Source organism: Etheostoma spectabile, chromosome 20 (assembly GCF_008692095.1).
Source record: "Etheostoma spectabile isolate EspeVRDwgs_2016 chromosome 20, UIUC_Espe_1.0, whole genome shotgun sequence".
Lineage (NCBI taxonomy): Eukaryota > Metazoa > Chordata > Actinopteri > Perciformes > Percidae > Etheostoma > Etheostoma spectabile.
In genome coordinates, this window is record NC_045752.1 from 20,154,432 (window position 1) to 20,173,821 (window position 19,390).

Genomic DNA, 19,390 nt, shown 5'->3' on the forward strand with positions numbered 1-19,390 from the left:
CTTCTGTGTTCGTGCACGCAACAACTCAACAACGCAGAAATCAAAAGTTTTTTTTGGCACATTCCAGTTTGTTGTGGGATCTTCAACCTCACTTACATTAAAATAAATTAAATATCTTTTCATCTCTTTCTGACTGTAAAATGAATGTTGGTGGGTGTCATTTCACACCCATCATTTTCACATTAGACAGGAGAGGAAATGAAAAAGCAAAATAACAGCTGAAAATAATTACGGGGAAGAAAACTGGAGATGAACTGAATAGAGGCGATGATGACAGGAGGCTGTGTTTGTTCTTGCTGCAGGGAAACCTTTGGCTTACTCAGCTGCTTCACAGTTTCATCTTGATATATGTATGTCATCAGCTCTTCATCACTCTGTCTGTGTGTGTGTATGTATTTGTAGCTTCCTCTGTCGAGTCGTGGCCATCGACGAACAGAACAGAGTGGCCATCTTCTCTCTCCCCGCTGACGCTGAGATCCAGCTGATCTCCGACCGCGCCAGCTTCTTCCTGGTGAGAGCACCCCTCATACTATATGTGTGTGTATATATGTTCTGGGACCCCAAGGGGGTCTTCCGAGTCAATGCAGGGGGGCCTCCAAGTTATTGTTAATTTTTGAAATTTATTATGAATCCAACATTTTATCAGCAAATATCAACCCCCAGTACTTACTGACCTATAGGTAAGGTCGTCTCTAAGGCTATTTCTAAAATGTATTTAGTTTTGGAATAAAGTTGTTCTCTCTTCCTTTCTTTTCCAAATTTAAGTTTGAGGTTTTGACCGCGTTGACTTCAATGGTAAACCACGTTAACACTGTCTCAATTGTAGATTAGAAATGGCTTTTTTAAATTACGCTTACACTGACAAACACATGAATTAATCAAATGGTTTCTTTAAGTGATCAATCATCTAATCATTGGGGCCAATATAATATAAGAGAGAGAGATCATCTTTTTTATTTTATTTATTCCTTTCCAATTCTTTCTTGTACAAACGTTCATTTGCAAAGGTACAAACAGATACATAGAATAGACATTAAAAAAGGGACCCCCCAGTACTATATCGTATAAATTGAGTTGCCTATTATACTGGGCCAGAGGGATGAAAATAAATGGATATTCATACAGAATGTATAAGTCATATGGCCACTTTACCTCACTTAGTAAAGCCTAGCATCAATGTTGTGTAAGTTAAATGTTGTTTTTTACACAAATAGACTGATTAGTTTTTGCTTAAAATTTATTGTATTCATGTTAATGTATATTTATGAAAAAAAAAACACTTTCAAATTCAATAATTTGCAGTAACTCTGAGGACCTTCTAGGGGTTGCAGAGCCAAATCTGGCCCCCTTCCTACCTACCCCCCCCCCCAAACTTCTGCATACTTGTTCAAACAGTTCAAACAGTTTCTTCTCTGTCTACAGCACAAAGTGTACCTGGTGCCTAGAAAGCAGTTCACCATGGAGTATGTGGAACCTAAAGTCCACTGCATCAGCACTCATGGACAGTTCTCACCTGACAGGTAAGAACCATATTACCAGCGCAATGGAATGTAACTGAGTACATGTACTCTAGTACTGTACTTCAGTCCAGATATTGAGGTACTTGTACTTTACTTGAGTCTTTTCTTTTCATGATGATGATGTCATTAAACACACAGCCTTTACTCTTTCTACAATGGGAGGAGAGTTCTGCACTCAGTACTTCTTATATTAATACTTAAAGGTGCTCTAAGCCATGTTGGGCAACGTTACTTCTTGTTGACGTTCAAAGTATTTTCAAACAAAACAAGACTAGCTTGCCCCTCCCTTTTCCTCATCCCGTCCCCTCCCCCTCCCGCACACTTTTATACTGTGTTCAGGGGACAGGCAGCTAGCAGATAGTGAGGAGATGTTTTTTACAGTGTGTTCTGGGGACAGGCAGCTAGCAGATAGTGAGGAGATGTTTTTTACAGTGTTTTCAGGGGACAGGCAGATAGTGAGGAGATGTTTTTTACAGTGTGATCAGTGACATCACTTAGAGCAGCTTTAAGTAAATTTTCCTGATGGTACTTACAGACTTTTACTTAAGTAACATTATTTTAACAGTGTTATATTAGTACTCTTACGGAATCCTTGTTCCACCGCTGCAGATAATACCTGTACTGTAACCCCCCCCATTTGTGTAGTTCCTCCTGCGTCCCGTCTCGCTTCCAGACCCCTTCAGACTCGCTGGTCCTGAAGGAGGGCCAGAGCTCGTCCATGCAGGAGCCCGTCCCAGCTCCTCCTCTGCCTCCCCAGCAAAAAGATGAGTCGGCCTGGATTGGAGGTGACCGCCCCCCCCTTGGAGCAGATAACAGCCAGCACGTCCGGCTAGATTCACTGCAGGTACAGACACTGCCTGACGCACATATTAATCAAAACAAGGGACGATTCAATATGAATCTCTCATAAGAGCAGACGTGTTGAGATCCAGAGGTGTTACTGCTGTGGTTTGGTCCAGTCAGTCTTTGGAAAGGAAGGATTTTAATATATATTTCCAACCTGCTAGCTGTCATGCTCTGGACTAGTGGTTGGGTCGTTTTATTTGTCTATGCATGTGTGTTGTATGCGTATGTGTTGTAATTCTGTAGTTTATTTAATGTTTTCTTTTAAAACCATCAACCTGCTAGGGACTGCAGATGAAAGTTAGTCTACATGGCTCAATCCGGCACATTTACATGTTGGATTATGTGCTCATGTTAATTAATGTGCATTGTCCCTTTTTAAATAAAGAAATAAAAAGGAACTATTATACTTTATGCTCACTAGTTGCACTATAGATGAGAATCTTACAGGAAAAAAGTAGATTATTATACTTTGTTCTAGATTAAAACCATCCAACAGAATCAAAAGCAGATGAACTTGATTAAATTAGAATCACCTGGACCAGCTGCACTTAACTGCCATCGTCATGGGGCATTGGTCAGAGTGAGCCATAAAGAAGTTCAGTCCATTCAACAAAGATATTGTTAACAAAATGGTGAGGAAAATGATAATGGAAACATCAGAGACACACATGGGTTGGAGAATCTGGAAGAAACATATTGAAATTAGAACTTGACAAAGTCAAAGTCATCTGCATTACAGATACATCTGCCGGCATATTTATGTAATCTCCTCGAGCAGAATTCCAGCCGTTTTCATCTCCGTTCCACCAGGTGGCTCTCTTACCAGGTTCCAAGGGTTTTTACCGAGCTGGGGACTTCCTGGTTCAATAAAAGTTAAAAAAATAAATAAATAAAATAACATCTGACATCATAAAAACCAACATCACCTCATCAACTCATCTTTGTCTCTTTTCTATCTCTTCATCCACCTTTCACCATTACCCAGAATGCAGCGATGTACTCGGCCCGTGTCCATGCCTTGGGGCGTTACGTCTTCATCCTGCACTATCACCAGCCGCTCCACGCCAACTATCCTGTGCAGGTGTACATCAACGGTGGACGTATCTGGCAGGGTAAGAGCGCAAACCAAGTGTTTATGTTGTGTTTATATACGTTTATGACACTGAAAGTGAATACATACATATGACTAAGTAATATATAAACAGAACTAGATTGAGCCAATTTCCATGTGTTTTTTTGAATGTCAGGCCAGGCCAACGCCTCCTTCTGTCCCCACGCGTATGGCTGCCGTAACGTCCTGGTCTCTGAGAATCAGATCATTCTGGATGTGACGGACCACGAGGTCTTCCTCACAGTGCAGATACCTGCCGGCAGGACGCTGTGGCTGGTACGCTTTTCTGCCATCCTTTCAATTCTCAAGTCTGACTTCTCCTTTATATTTGTCTCTCTCTGTCTGGAGTCCCTTTGCTGTCGAACACACGAATCACCAATACCATTCTAACAATTTCTAACGAGATTTAGAGTCCCTTTGTTTGGACAGGCTCTAGAACTGCTCTCTTCAGGCTTACCAGCAGCTCATTATCTCCACAATAAACGCACCCCATCTTTATGTAATATTAGTTTTTAAAGCTATTAAAAGGAAGTCTACACGTTTCAGCTGATGTCATTGAAGCTGTCACCTGACACATAATGAGCATGTTTTTTTTATGGTTCAACATAAAAAACTATTTAATGGAGGGTGTATAAAAGTAATTTATGCCCAGCAGGAGAGTCAAACTCACTTTCACTAAGGGCCCTTCTAAAAGATGACAATCACATCAAAGGCCAGACATGTATCATTTATTGACACGCTTGTATTATGAAAAAAAAAATTGTCACATTTTTTTGTCATTTTTGTTACTTTCGCCGACACTTTTGCTGCATTTTGGTCGACATAAAGCCCTAAAAATGTCAAGAAAAAAGTATGTTAGCCTTCATAGAGTTTAGCAAATCAAGCAAAAAATATTTTTTTTAAATTAGGCTACCACACAGCCCACGCTGTTTCTCAGTCTGAATATTAAAACTCATTGCTTCTGAGGGAATTTCGGAGTCAGCTAAGTCAGCAAATATGCCAAATTTTGCTCTGAGAGTCTCGTTATTGAAAACAGTAAACCTGTATCGACATGCGGGCCGAATTAAAACCTTCAAGGGGCTGTGTTTGGCCCACAGGCCTTGGGTTTGACACATAAATGTTGTGTTTTATATTCAATTCTAGTAAGTGCTAGTAAGAACTTGCACACACTTTGTTATAGGAAGAAACATACCAAACGTATGTTTCTTCCTATCCTGTTGTTTATAATCTGAATTTTTAGCAGAAAGGTATTTTTATATCCTGGTCTGTATACTGGGTTGTGTCTCTGCAGGATTATGTGTTGGTTGTGCCTGAGAGCAGATACAGCTCCAGCTACCTGAACGAGGAACCTTTGGATAAATCCTACGACTTCATCAGCAGCTGTGGCCAAAACAGCTTCTACATCAAGTCAGTATCTCAAAGCTGAATCTTTTCATATTACATTTTCTGAAGCAAAGAGAAAAAACAGCCAAAATGTATTTGCACTTTGTCATTTGTAGAGAAAGAAAATTATATTTTTAGTTTCCATGCATTCCTTCAGTTCAGATGACGTGTTGAGTAGAGAAATCAACAGTTTTAAAGGAGCCCTTTAATTGGCGATTGGTGATTACTCAATAGTAGGAATTAGTAGGAAATGTTTTAACAGCTCTATACTTAAGGGTGTATCTTTGGGTTCAACATCGGGGGGGTTGAGATCTACACCTATCTAGCAATGTTTTGGGGGGGGGGCACATTAAAACCAGGGCGTGTGGTTGCTGTCCCCCAGGAAATGTTCACTTGAAACACTTTTGTGTACCTTTTCTCAATGTAAATGTCTTTATTCATGTAAATATTTGGGGGAGGGGTTGTAAATTACTCCTATGTGTATACCACTATCCCTGTATGGATGTGATATGACTTCTATTATTGTTGTTAAACTCTTTATCTTATCCAGTTTCACAGCAAGTCAGGAAAGGAAAAAAACAGAAATAAACAATTTTAAAGTTGAGTTTCTTTAATTAATATTTGGTATCTGATTGGTGCATAAACTCCAGTACTTCCGATAGCGATAGCAGCGTTTTAGGCAGTATCGGAGCCTTTTCCCATACTGGTATCTGTATCGGGATATCTCTAGTAATTACAAAGTGAAAATAACCACTATTGTTAAAGATAGTGAAAGGTGCAGCGTCCACATCAGTTTGCTTGTACAGTTTGCGAAAGAATGACTCTCGCTCTCTCCTGCAGTCCTTCCACGGCCTCTCCGTTCTGCCTCAGCTCGGCCGTGTCTCTGTCGGCCTTCTTCAACAACGGGGCCCTGCCGTGCGCCTGCCACGAGGTCGGAGCCCAGAGCGACACCTGCGAGTCGTTTGGCGGCCAGTGCCACTGTCGGCCCAACGTCATTGGCCGAGACTGCTCCATGTGCGCTACGGGGTTCTGGGGGTTCCCCAACTGCAGACGTGAGTGTCTGATTTGCTGACTGAATGTCCAATAATGCACAGGAAACAGGAGTCTGATATTGAAAAGCAACACACAAGCAAGGGTGCAGTGAGGTGTGAGCACTGGACGCAGACGTGAAAATAAGAAAAAAGTGATGCACCCTCTGGCTCCATAAGCAGCTCTCTTCTTATTCTAATCAACACTCAAAGACAGACACAACCACACGGACTATATAGGCCACACCTTTTGTAAATCGAAATTTGATTCAATTTGAATTTTGTAAATAACATTGAGATCTCACTACATAGTGTTAAGCAGTTTGTGGTGTTTTTTTTTTACCCAAATGATGCTACATGATTTCCTAATCACCATCCGATGTACAACAAGGCGTGGCTTATATAGTATGTGTGGTTGTGTCTGTCTTTGAGTGTTGATTTGAAGAAGGCCTGAGGGCCAAAACATCATCAGAATTAAAACAGAGATGCCTATGGAGCCATGTTTGCATTTCTTTAAACCAATCACAACGGTCTTGGGCGGGGCTAAGAAACCGGACGCAATGACGGCAGCTCTGCTAAAAAGTCTCAGAAAGGAACTTGTTCTGATGGAACACTTACACCCTGAAGAAAAAACTCCACATCCAATATCATACCATCGGGGGTTGTTCTTTTTGTGAAGGGGAAAAGCCGGACAGCCAGCTTGTCAGGCTTAATCGTGATTCATACTTCTGCATAAAATCTACGCTGTGGCTACATACATAGGTAGGTGGAGACACCGACCATAAGTCGGACTCTACGCCGTCGCCTAACGTGCACCACTCAAAATAATGGAACTACAGTTGTTTGGTAGGTTGCATTTCCCCCCTGACTCATCTCCTGGTTCTCCTTCTCCATTAACAACATGAAATCAAGTGGAGGGTTAACTTCTTCTGTTGCAGATGTCTCACTGTGGTCAGAAAGAACAGGGGAGACACTTTGTTTCTTTCTTTAGGACTCTAGAGTCAGTATTCACTTACTCTCCCACACACACACACATACGCCAGCCCTGCTATTTTCTGCTCTGCGTGGAGCCTCCACACATGTCATCCTTGTAATGTAGACCTACTTCCATTGATCCAGACGACTGAAGTCAACAGTCTGGAACTAACTGTCTCCCTCCTTGTTTTTCCTACAGCCTGTAGCTGTGGTTCGAGGTTATGTGAACCAGTGACCGGCGACTGTATCTGCCCTCCGAGGACTGTGCTCCCAGAATGCACCCAGTGTGAGCCCCAGACGTTTGGCTGCCACCCAGTGGTGGGGTGTGAGGTCTGCAACTGTTCCCGGCCCGGCGTCCTCTCCCCCGATGTGAACTGTGACACCCTCAGCGGACAGTGCAGGTACAACCAGACAAGATAGACAAGCCAAATTAAATTATTCACTATTATCATTATTATTATTGCCTCAGGAACATTGTTTCTGGTTCTGGATCCAGCTTTTTTTTTTGCAGTGATCAGAAGCACAACAACTTTCCCTCTCAAAAGAAGAGCCTCCCCACACTGACATCACTGTGTGATTGCTTTGGGGGGGGCAGCAAGTTCAGCTCTCAAATGTCAGGCCTCTGTTTTGAAATACCAAAAAAGGCAGTTATTTCTTGCCCGTTTTGTCTCGAGACAGGATCTTGGCTCTGAAATTCTCACTGGCTTGATTGCTGTGTGTTTTGCCAACTCTTGTCTGTGTTCTGTGGTAGCTGTAGATTAGAAAACGTCAGCTCCTTGGTTTCTTCCTCCAACAACACAACAGCTGACTGTCCTTGACCTTATCTGCCTGCCTCACTTATTCCTCCTTCAGTCTTCATATCATGAGGATGGGCCCCGTTGTCAGTAATCAGTCAGCAACTTTTATGTTCACAACCACTGGTGGACTCGGTGCCCCCAAGTTTGGGGGGAAATAACGCAACAGCACTCTAGTGTGTTCTTAAATGGAGAACACAGCACATGCTCAGTAGCAAGGTAAGATCCCATCAGCTAGGTAACTCTTTCTCCAGCTTTGGTCAGTCCAAGGCAGGATTAGCTGGGAGACTTCTTCTAGACGAGGGTCACATGTGGAATACCTGAAAACAGGGACAGGAATTTCTTTTGGTAATTATGGTCTAGTAGTGGCTGTTGGAGCAGTGTTTTGCCATTGAGAATGAGCCAGCATGCTACGGTGCAAGCCGTGCAGAGGTTGAACAGCTCACCTGGAGACTGAAGACAGAGGACATTCAGAAACCGGATCAGAGGACATTCAGAAACCGGATCTCACTCTAAACAGCATGGATGTTTTTTTTCAAGTTTGTATGCGTGTGGAAGCACCAGAGACACAATAACACCCCAGTCCCAGAAAAAGGGATTTTTCATTATAGAGGCACTGTAAATTAAATAAATCTTTAACATAGACTGAAGTGGTAACTGATACAGTATTTCAGCTTTCTCTTTCACATTATTCCATGCATCAAGATCACTATTTTCAGCCAAAAACTGTAGCTGTCTGCCTCATTCTCTGCCTGTCGCCCTCTCTGTCTTTCTCTCAATATATCTCTCTATTTGCTTCTGTCTTTATTTCTATAAATGTATTTTTTGCCTTCTAAACCATCTGCCAACTTTTTTTATCTTCCTATCTTCCATCACCACTTCGCTCTTTCCTCTCTTCAAATCTGTCTTCCAGTTTTTTTGTTGCTTGGCTGTAAACCTCAAGGAATTGAAGATGTCTTGAATCGCTATCATTCCACCCTTACAAACACAGACACGCGCGCACACACACACACACACACAAATGTGTCAGCTTTGTTTAGACAAGACAAAGATGTAAAGCTGTCATCACCTGCTCGCCATTAACACACACACAGCTGCATTTACCCTGCAGTCGGTTAACAGACACGGGCCTACAGGCGTCAGTACATAAAACGTGACGTTGTAAACTAGAGAAAGAATATGAGGCCAAACGTGGTCAAAAAGATGTGAATCACCTAACATGTTACGTTAACGGGCCTCTCAGACCAAAGGCAACAACACAGCTATGCTCTGAAACCCAGCGTTCCAAAGGCTTTGCTCGACCAAGCTGCAGCGTACCACTGGCGAGCTAAAGATAAATAAAATAAATAAATTATAAATTGAAGATGTGTCTGAACGTTTCGGTCTTTAAACCTTAACTCTTCATAGCTAGCTAGCTATCCTAAGCTACATGCTAACTTAAGTGTTTTTGCCTGGGCAGTATGCCAGTTCTGTTCGGTGACAGCTGTCGGTACACAATCCGTCCTGCCTGCACGATCCGTTCTGCGCATGTGCAATATGTTCGCGCATGCGCAGATAATATCATGATGTACGAGGATTTACCAGGGATTTACAGCACTGCACGATCTGTTTCACAGTAGCGGTCTGCTGTTAGCATTCACCGGAAAGCTAACAATGTTAGTTTAGCTAACAGCTAATTCGGCTAACCGCTAGCTGAGACAGCACGTAAAAGACTCTCAAATGTAATATATATATATATAAAATGTAACGTAATAGCGTTATATATAATATATAATAGTTGTTACGTCAGTTCTACTTCTAAACATTTACATTTAAAATACGGTCACTCAATACTTGTCTTTATTATTACTGTAAAGTCTTAATTTAGCTGTAGCCTGCTTTTCCCACTGTTTAGTTTGAGTAACGTTATTTTAGACTGAATCAAAGCTACACGGGAAGCTAACGGCGGTGGAGGCTAACCGTCCTCTTAATACATCCATGAGGCTAACGGCTAACCGCTACAACTATGACAGATCGTGCCGTACAGATTGTGTACTGATGTATTAGCTAAAAGCTATTTCGGCTAACCGCCAGCTGACGGTTTGATTCAGACTAAAATAACGTTACTCAAACTAAACAGTCGCAAAAGCAGGCTACAGCTAAATTAAGACTTTACAGTAATAATAAAGACAAGTATTGAGTGATTGTATTTTAAGTGAGCACAAGTAAAGCACAACTGACGTAACAGCTGTTATATATATATATATATATATATATATATATATATATATATATATATTTAAACAGTTATTTTTTTGTGATTTGATGATTTTATATCTCTTTTACATGACATGACATATCTCTTTTTGACCCATAGACCAAATAAGATCATTGCGATAGATAGATACAAAGATAACTACTTTTTCTTTCCAGATGTAAGAACAACGTCGTCGGCCGACAGTGTGACCGCTGCGCTCCCGGTTTCTATGGCTACCCCAACTGCAGGCCATGTGACTGCAACGAGGCAGGAACCGAAGAGGAAGTGTGTGACTCCTTTACGGGGCAGTGCCTCTGCAAGGTGGGACAACACACACACAGACACAGATACACACACACAGACACACACAGATACACATACACACACAGAGACACACACACACACACACACACACAGACACGCATGCACACAGACACAAATACACCTACGCACACAAGCACACACACACAGACACACATACATACACACAAACACACACACACACACGCGCACACACACACAGATACACACACTCACAAACACACAGACACACACAGACACAGATACACGTACGCACAGAGACACACACACACAGACACACACCTTACAGTGTGTCCTAACATGCTGTGTGTCCTCCTCCTTTAGGAGAATGTCCAGGGTTCCCGATGCGATCAATGCAGAGTTGGTACGTTCCATTTGGACCCAACCAATCCAAAGGGCTGCACCAGCTGCTTCTGTTTTGGAGCCACCAACCGCTGTCGCAGTTCTGACAAGAGACGCATTGAGGTACTCACTCTGACCTTTTTACCAATGACAAAATGCTATTAATATGCAGATTATGTACATTACTACATTAGTGGCTTTGTCTATAAAATGGCAGGAATATGAGTCTCCCAGAGCCCACGGTGACATCTTTACTCATACAAAACAGCAGATCTTTACTATGGAGAAGCTGGAACAAGCAAATGTTTTGCTTGTTTGGAAAATGATGGAAAGAAAAATAATGATTCTGATGTTTTCCTCACTTGTCTTCTGTTGATCCTCTCCTTAATCAATGCTGAGTATCACTGCTGTCATCAACGTTCCCAACGAATGAATAAAGTTAATATTCTGTATTATTAGTGATATAATAACAGAAACAAAGAATGATGGGTGTGTTGCTGAGTGTTCCTCTCGTCTCTGTAGGTGATGAACATGGAGGGCTGGGTGTTGCTCAGCGCAGACAAACAGGAAGTCCCGGTCGCAGTGTATCCGGGTCAGGACCTGGTAGAAGCCGACCTCAGCGATGTGCCTGATGTCTACCAGGACCTCCACTGGCATGCACCCAAGACCTACCTGGGAGACAAGGTGAGAGCAAAACCACCTGTGGAGGTGTTGGGAAGGAGGGAATCGATTCTGCTCTTCATTTAATTCTAAATACTTTATTTAATTCAATTTCAATTCAATTCAATTTTATTTATAGTATCAATTCATAACAAGAGTTATCTCGAGACACTTTACAGATAGAGTAGGTCTAGACCACACTAGGTCTAGACCACACTCCAGAATTTACAAGGACCCAACAGTTCTAGTAGTTTCCTCCAGAGCAAGCAACAGTGCGACAGTGGCGAGGAAAAACTTCCTTTTAGGCAGAAACCTCGGACAGACCCAGGCCCAGTGGAAATAACTAAAATAGAAAAAAATAGTAGTTTGTAGCAGTTCTTTGTAGTAGTTCATGGCATAGCAGGGAACTGTTTGGCATTACAAGGCACATCAGGACGTGGCAGGGCACAGCAGAGCGTAGCAGGATGAACATGGCATCGCAGAACGTGTAGCGGGACCATGGCGACAGCTGCTACCCTGATTTTGGAGCCTCTCTGATCCGAGGGAACATGCTGGGGAAAAAAGAACATAAGGACTCTGGGGAGTGACTCCCCAGAGCGATTCGAAATATGAATTTCCAAACGCAAATACATTTACTTACATTTAGTTTAAAGCTTTATTTAAGCGTGCTTTTTGTACTTGACCGTTTTGAAGACTGACTGTTTGCTTTAAAATACTCAGTAACCTTATGAGCAGACTCAAACAGAATCTGCAATTTTTAAATTTATTAAAATTAATTTAATATTAAATTAAAGTAATCAAAAACTGGTGAATTTAGCGGAAATACTAAGTTATATTTTAAATATTGTTCAAATCTGCTTAATTCTGCTACAGCGGATTTTATATGGGCCTGCTTATGAGTTACACATCAACACATTTTGTGACAGTAATAACAATTTAGGCATGTTGAAACAACTTTGAGCCTCTAGTGTCTCTTTGCCTTCATCAGATGCTCTAAAAACAGCTGAAGATGTGGAAGTAGATTTTGTGTGGCTTCATCTAATGCAGAGGACACATAAAAAAAGAATACATATATATATATATATATATATATGTGTGTATATACTGTATATGGCAAGACATTTAATGTCAGCTTTCAGTACTTAACAGTTTTTGATACTATTATAATAATTTATACCTTTTTGTTACATTTTGGTCAGCGACGAAAAAAGAAGAAATATTTGATACTCTTTTTTCCTTTAGTGTGACTTCCAAAAAAAGAGCACTAAACAGCCTAAAGAGACGTATTTGTCTTGTGTTGTGCAAAACAAACAAGGCGATAAGGCGTGGTATGACGTTCAATATATATAACCCTTAAAATAACATTAATATAGACAAATGTACCTCACTTCCATCACTCAAATGCATTGATATAAAACATGAGAAACACAACTTGGGGCTTGGTCCCGACTCACACACACCTACTGTACAATATAGCATACACACAATGATCCCACATCGTCATCCAGGGACTCAGACGAGGTGTTCGGATACAGATCAACGTTTTGTCTAGACCTTTAAATCCACAGCTTTCTTTTGAGATTCCCCCAGTATCACCCAGCCTGCAGGCTGAATCCTGTCATGCTCCATAAAGCAGCTTCAAATGCAAGCTTTGCCAAAGCCTGCATGGTAACCATAGACCGTCAATATATATACAGTCTATGATGGTAACTATGGACAGAAAGGCCTTTTATCTTTCACAAGCCTTGGATCTTGCTTCTGTTTGACTGTACAAGTCTGAATGTAATCCATTGTTAATGCAAAAGCATAAGATTAAATCTCTGTCTTCTGTCTCATTATTCTTAATGCTTTATTACAAGCATTAACTTTTTTCATCTTAATATGTCTACCATGTGTCCCTGTTTCCCCAGGTCTCATCCTATGGAGGTTATCTAAGGTATCGTCTCCACACTCAGACCATGAGAGGAGACGTGTTGTCTCTGCCCGCAGAGGCCTCCAGGCCTGATATCATTCTCAAGGTAACACACACACACACACACAAACACACACACATTACCTTGTTTCACATACCAACATACCAGAATCGTGACACACACACACACACACACACACATACACACACACACACACACACACACACACAAACACACACACACACACACACACACACACACACACACACACACACACACACACACACACACACACACACACACACACACACACACACACACACACACACACACACACATGCATATTGCATAACTGCACACAGACTTTTCAGTGTATTGTTTCCTGCTGCAGGGTAACCAGATGAGCCTGGTGTTCATGGAGCGAGAGTACTCCTCACCTGAAGAGCCTCACCTGGGAATAGTTCACATGGTGGAGGTAAACATGCCTTCATGGGTCGTTTAAGCTAATAAAGCAAGCACAAGCCCAGAGATTTATGCCAGAAGCTGAGTTTTACAACACAGTGAACACAGGCTGGCAACAACTTGTCAGATGTTCCCTTTTTCCAAAACATTGTGTCATAGTTTTCATTTTTATCATCGGAGGCAAATTTTTTATTTATGACCTCAGGTTATACAGTATAATCTTGTCACCCACAGCCATCTAGAGCTGCTCATGTGAAATAATCATGAATATAGTACAACTTCATTTACTGTGGAAGGCCCCTAAGTTGACCCTCTTTTCAAAATATAATATGAGTAATATAAGCAATCTTAACTCAAACACACCCTCATGCATAGTATCCTGGATACTATGCATTCTAATAAATAGATGATTTTAACTATTTTAAAGTTGATTTTCTTTGGGGCTAAAGTAGGTGGGATCTGATCGGTGCATATACTCCGATATTGGCTGTCTGATACCGATACCAGCATGTTAGGCGGTATCGGGGGTGTTTCCCATACTAGTATCTGTATCAGAACCTCTCTACTTCCTCTCCTCCCAGGGAAGTTTTCGGCACGCTCAGACTGGGAACTCTGTGTCTCGGGAGGAGCTGATGATGGTCCTGGTCGGTCTGGAGTCCCTGCAAATTCGAGCCCTGCACTCCCAGTCTGCTCACTCCGTGTCGCTCCGCGGCGCCGTGCTGGAGGCCGCCGAAAACCTGCCCGCCGGTCGCCATGCCAACAACGTGGAGATCTGCATGTGTCCTGCCAATTACCTGGGAGACTCGTGTCAGGTGAGGGACCAGGACCTTGTTTCCCAAACTCATTGTAATGTTTTCTCACTACCAATATCTTTGGGGGGAATCGCTAGGTGAAGATGAGACCTAACTGAACAAAACTCTGAGTCATGTACACTGTCCCATATTAGGGTTAGGGTTATTGATTAATTGATTAGTTGAAGAAGAAGATGTGTTGCGCTTTGCCCCCTTGTTTCAACATCATACATCCATGAAACGTACAAACACAGCAACACAATTACTATCAGGCTACAAGTTGTACTTGGCGTCAACATCGCACGGAGTACTACTAACTACTACTAACAACAATGTAATCTGACTTTAATGTTTCTCTCTTCCTCTCTTTAGAAATGTGCGCCGGGTTACTACAGAGACACCATTGGCCTGTTTCTGGGCAAGTGTGTTCCCTGTAATTGTAACGGGCACTCGGACCACTGTCTGGACGGATCTGGAATCTGTTTGGTGAGATACACTCTCAAACCTTTCTGTCCTTCTTCATATCTCTCCCCTTCAGCAATAAGTCATCCTTCATTCTCTCTGTCCATCAGAACTGCCAGCACAACACTGCCGGCGACCACTGCGAGAGATGCCTGGGTGGTTTCCTTGGCAACAACAGTCTTGACGGACAGGCCGTGTCATGCTCCAGTTGTCCTTGCCCACTGAGGGTCCCGTCCAACAAGTCAGTACATTTCACTCTCTTTCTTCAGGATTTCTTGATTGATTTTGTCATGTAATCCAAGATAAATTTATTTGATTAGAAATATAAAATAGGACTGGACGTAGATACTTAGAAAGCTTTGAAGGCTGGCTGCTGGATCCTAAACATGAATAATCATGAACAAAGCTACTATAAGCAGCACAAACGCAGGAAGAACACAAAGGCCCGGCTGGGGATGGACTCTGCAGGGCCTACTGTCTGCTAACCACTGCTTGTTTTGGTCTCTGTGTGCAGCTTTGCAGAGGGCTGTGTGCAGAAAGTGGACAGGATGCAGTGTCTGTGTATGCCGGGCTACGCTGGACCACACTGTGAGAGGTAGTGCAGCTCCTGAACTCCTGGATTTACAAAACCTTTGTTTAGTTTCTTTCTTTTTACCACATTAGAGTACATTCTCATCTTGTAATCAGTCTGACATGTTAGAGGTTTATTACCAAATTTGAGTAATAAAGGCTTAACTTTTGTTTTAGACTGTACTCATTTCATTGTTCATTCAAACAATTCATTCAACTGAGTTGTTTGTTTTAAGGGGGTTAATAGAGGATATGGAAATCAGATATCAGCATAAAACAGCCCCAGTTAATTACTGACATTTCTGTATCATTGTATTTTATGTTTAATTATGCAAATCTGACATTATCTTATTAAAAATCCACTGATTTGCATACATTTCTAGAACAGAAATGTGATCATTGGATAAAGCCTGGTTCAAAGACTTGTTTCATTTTCATGTTGGAGGTGATGGTTTTTACACTCTTTTTATCCCTTTTAGAAAATACTGTCAACAGCTGTAAATATGAATGACATCTGAACAACTCCCTATGTAAAAGCTTCATAATACAGATAGGAATGAAAGTGTGAAGTTTGGTGTGTGTGTGAGCTGCTGAAGACAAGTAAACCTTTAAAGATATGGATTGTAAAATTCAGACATACACACTACAGGTGTTAACCAAAAGATGATTACTCAAATATACCTAAATATGCCAATGTTAACCTTTGGTGAATTTAGGATAAATGTGCAGACACAAATAGACAAAGTGTAAAACACTTAAACTTTTCTTTCCACTAGTCTGAAAGAAGACATGTTAAGAGAGCAAAATAGTCCAAAACCTCAAAATAAAAATATGATTTGTTTGCCTGTAGTATCTCCCCTAAAGCAAAACTTTCACCAACATGTAACCTAGGGTCTTTTTGTGAATGTACCTGAGTCAAACTTTCATTTAAAAGCATATTTAGAACGGAAGTGCCACTTTCAAGATTGAATGTTTCCAACGTTTTTGGTCAAATGACTGACAAGATGGCGGTTAGCATAAACACCAACAGCTACATTAAGTTTTTAAAACCTTTAGTTACCTTTACCTTTAACTCTGGATCACCAACACTGTTGTCAGTTGTCATGTGTAGAGACCCTGGTGATGCTGAGGTCATATTGAGGTCATGTGTAGAGACCCTGGAGATGCTGAGGTCATGTGTAGAGACTCTGGTGATGCTGAGGTCATGTGTAGAGACCCTGGTGATGCTGAGGTCATGTGTAGAGACCCTGGTGATGCTGAGATCATGTGTAGAGACCCTGGTGATGCTGAGATCATGTGTAGAGACCCTGGCGATGCCCTGGTGAGACTTGAAGCAGCGTCTCATGTTGTGTCGAGCCTTCTTAGTGATTATAAATGTAGATTTTGATGCTACCATAGTAGCGCCCCTAGCTCTCCTATTCAAAAGAACATTTGACCCCAAAACAAGAATACGGTCAATCTTAAAAGTAATGTTTCCGTCCTAAATATGCTCTGTTAAACTAAAGTTTGACTTAGGTACATTCAAAAAAAGACCATAGGTTACATTTTGGCGAGAGTCACGCTTTAAATAGTAACTACAATGGCAATGTACTAAATTCTTATCGGATAACAGGAGAACTCAGTTTATCATTTTGGCTCAATATGTCACTAAAATCTTCAAATAAAGATTCAACTTCACCAATTGCATCTTATAATAATCTAATAAATTCAAGGAATTTGAAAGGAAAAAAGTAGGGTAAAAGAGAACCTGCTGCAGATATGTGTCATTAAATATCTTCCTCTTAACAGGTGTGCCCCTGGTTACTATGGCAATCCCATGGTGCTCGGCAGCAGGTGCCAACTGTGCCATTGCCACGGCAACACGGACACCAACATGCTGTTCACCGACTGCCACCCGCTGACCGGCGAGTGTCTCAGCTGCATGCACAACACGGCCGGGCCTCACTGTGACATCTGCGCTCCCGGTTACTACGGAGACGCCGTCATCGCTAAAAACTGCACCAGTGAGTTCAGCTTTGACCTCAGTACAACCACAGTTCATGAGATGCATTAGATCTTACATTGCAGGGCTTTGAAGCACTGAAGCAACCGTTGAACAAGCAGAACATAAACTTGATTATGAGAGTTAATCTCAGTTTTATCTCCAGAGTCAGGCTGGATCAGACTCTCCCGGGGAATATTTAAATATCACAAAATTAATATTATTTTAACCACTTTTGTCAACTCAAGCATAATATACATTTTTGTTTATCAAATTGACATAACAGGTAAATGCATAGATTTCTGTCAAAGAAAGTAACACACACTCATTGCCTTTACTGTTCGCAGACCGGCGATGCTCACTGTTGTGTGTAGTGTGTGTGTGTGTGTATGTGACAGGGTTCTGATGTTGCAGCTACGTCTTCAAGCTCAGTTGGAGGCTGCAGAGTAACGATCAGCTATCAGCTAAAGAACTTCAAATAGACTTCACTGGTCTCCGTCCAGAGCAACAGGATCTGTTGGTCCATTTCTTTAACTGTCTATGCTTCTAATAGACTTCATTGGTCTCCGTCAAGAGTAATGGGATCTGTTGGTCCATTTCTTTAACTGTCTATGCTTCTAATAGACTTCACTGGTCTCCGTCCAGAGCAACGGGATCTGTTGGTCCATTTCTTTAACTGTCTATGGGGAAAAGTCTGTGAAATCTTGCAGCAAAAGCTTCAATTGAGTAAAATCAGAAGTTAGGATGCTGTAATGAATGGGAGACAAAAAGCTGAAGTTAAAAGTTGGATCAGCACATAAAAAAGTTTTTTCTTTCTTTTCTGTAACGCAGAATGTAAATGCTCGCCATGTGGCACCGAGTCATGTGACCCTCACACTGGGCAGTGTCGCTGCAAGGCGGGAGTCACCGGAGCGCTCTGCGACCGCTGTGAGGTAAGAGCTGCACGGCTTCTTATTAGGGTTGGGTACTTTTATTCAGTACTTTCCCTTTGTAATAGCAAAAAAAGAATTTCAGTTGTACAAATAATTCCAAACCCATTTATGCTATTTACTCAGAACATTTTGATATTTATGTAGATTTTCTGGTCCACAGGAAGTTGCCTCACAGTTATGTACACTGTCTGTGTAGAGTTTTGAAAAGTGTAATGACACGTGTAACTGGTTTACCGGCGTTGCCGTGACTTAACTGTGACTTTAACACACGTTGACGTAGTTTTGTCTCGCTGCACTATGGTTAGGTAATATGAGGATCTTATATTGATATTGTAATATGAGACTACATATTGCCTTAGATTTTGGATATTGTAACATCATGATATGACATGAGTGGTGTCTTTTCCTGGTTTTAAAGGCTGCATTACAGTAAAGTGATGTACTTTTCTGAATTTACCGGACTGTTCTAGCTCTTCTATTATTTTCGCCTCTTCCCCACTTAGACATTATATCTACATTACTGATGATTATCTATCTAAAATCTAAGTGTGAAGATATTTTGTTAAAGTACCAATATTGAGGTATTTCTTATTTGGTCAAGAATATGGTGATATCTGATTTCTTCCCTATGGCCCAGCCCTTGTCTGTACCACAGCTCTAGTTCTTCTTCCTCCACATCAGCAAAAGTCGTGGCCTGAGGCATGATGTTCTCCGTCAGTCTCATTCTCAGAAACACTTGGAAGGAATTTATTTTAAATTTTATAACTCAAGAATTAGATTAGATAGAAAAACACCTTTTCATCCATAACTCAATAATTCCTACGTTAAATGACAACATTTCATAATAGGATACAATAATGAAGTGATGACGTTTTATAACAAAAGGTAAAGTTTCATTAACAAAAGCACTTATCTGGCCATTACTCAATTGCATAATTTAGGAACAGATGGGGAGTGTTAACTGAGTTGGTGACACATATCTTAAATTAAACCGTTAAATTGAATTGGAAGGCTTGTATCATGTGGGCACGCTGACAGTTTTGTTGTCATTACTTAGAATTCT

General features: G+C 41.4%; 1 protein-coding gene across 4 annotated transcripts in view; it reads left to right on the forward strand.

Moving 5' to 3' along the window:
• The window catches only part of LOC116669984 (laminin subunit alpha-5), a gene marked incomplete at its 5' end in the record, with an annotated part of 69,536 nt that overhangs the window by 26,478 nt on the left and 23,668 nt on the right, over window positions 1–19,390 (forward strand). For all 4 annotated transcript variants that reach the window (XM_032500152.1, XM_032500155.1, XM_032500153.1 and 1 more), the window contains 19 exon segments: window positions 403–511; window positions 1,423–1,520; window positions 2,166–2,364; window positions 3,352–3,478; window positions 3,614–3,753; window positions 4,769–4,884; window positions 5,701–5,912; window positions 7,063–7,264; window positions 10,070–10,214; window positions 10,539–10,679; window positions 11,079–11,240; window positions 13,127–13,234; window positions 13,521–13,604; window positions 14,173–14,403; window positions 14,755–14,868; window positions 14,955–15,085; window positions 15,359–15,439; window positions 17,203–17,417; window positions 18,227–18,327. In XM_032500152.1, coding sequence (XP_032356043.1) covers window positions 403–511; window positions 1,423–1,520; window positions 2,166–2,364; window positions 3,352–3,478; window positions 3,614–3,753; window positions 4,769–4,884; window positions 5,701–5,912; window positions 7,063–7,264; window positions 10,070–10,214; window positions 10,539–10,679; window positions 11,079–11,240; window positions 13,127–13,234; window positions 13,521–13,604; window positions 14,173–14,403; window positions 14,755–14,868; window positions 14,955–15,085; window positions 15,359–15,439; window positions 17,203–17,417; window positions 18,227–18,327 — 2,716 coding nt within the window.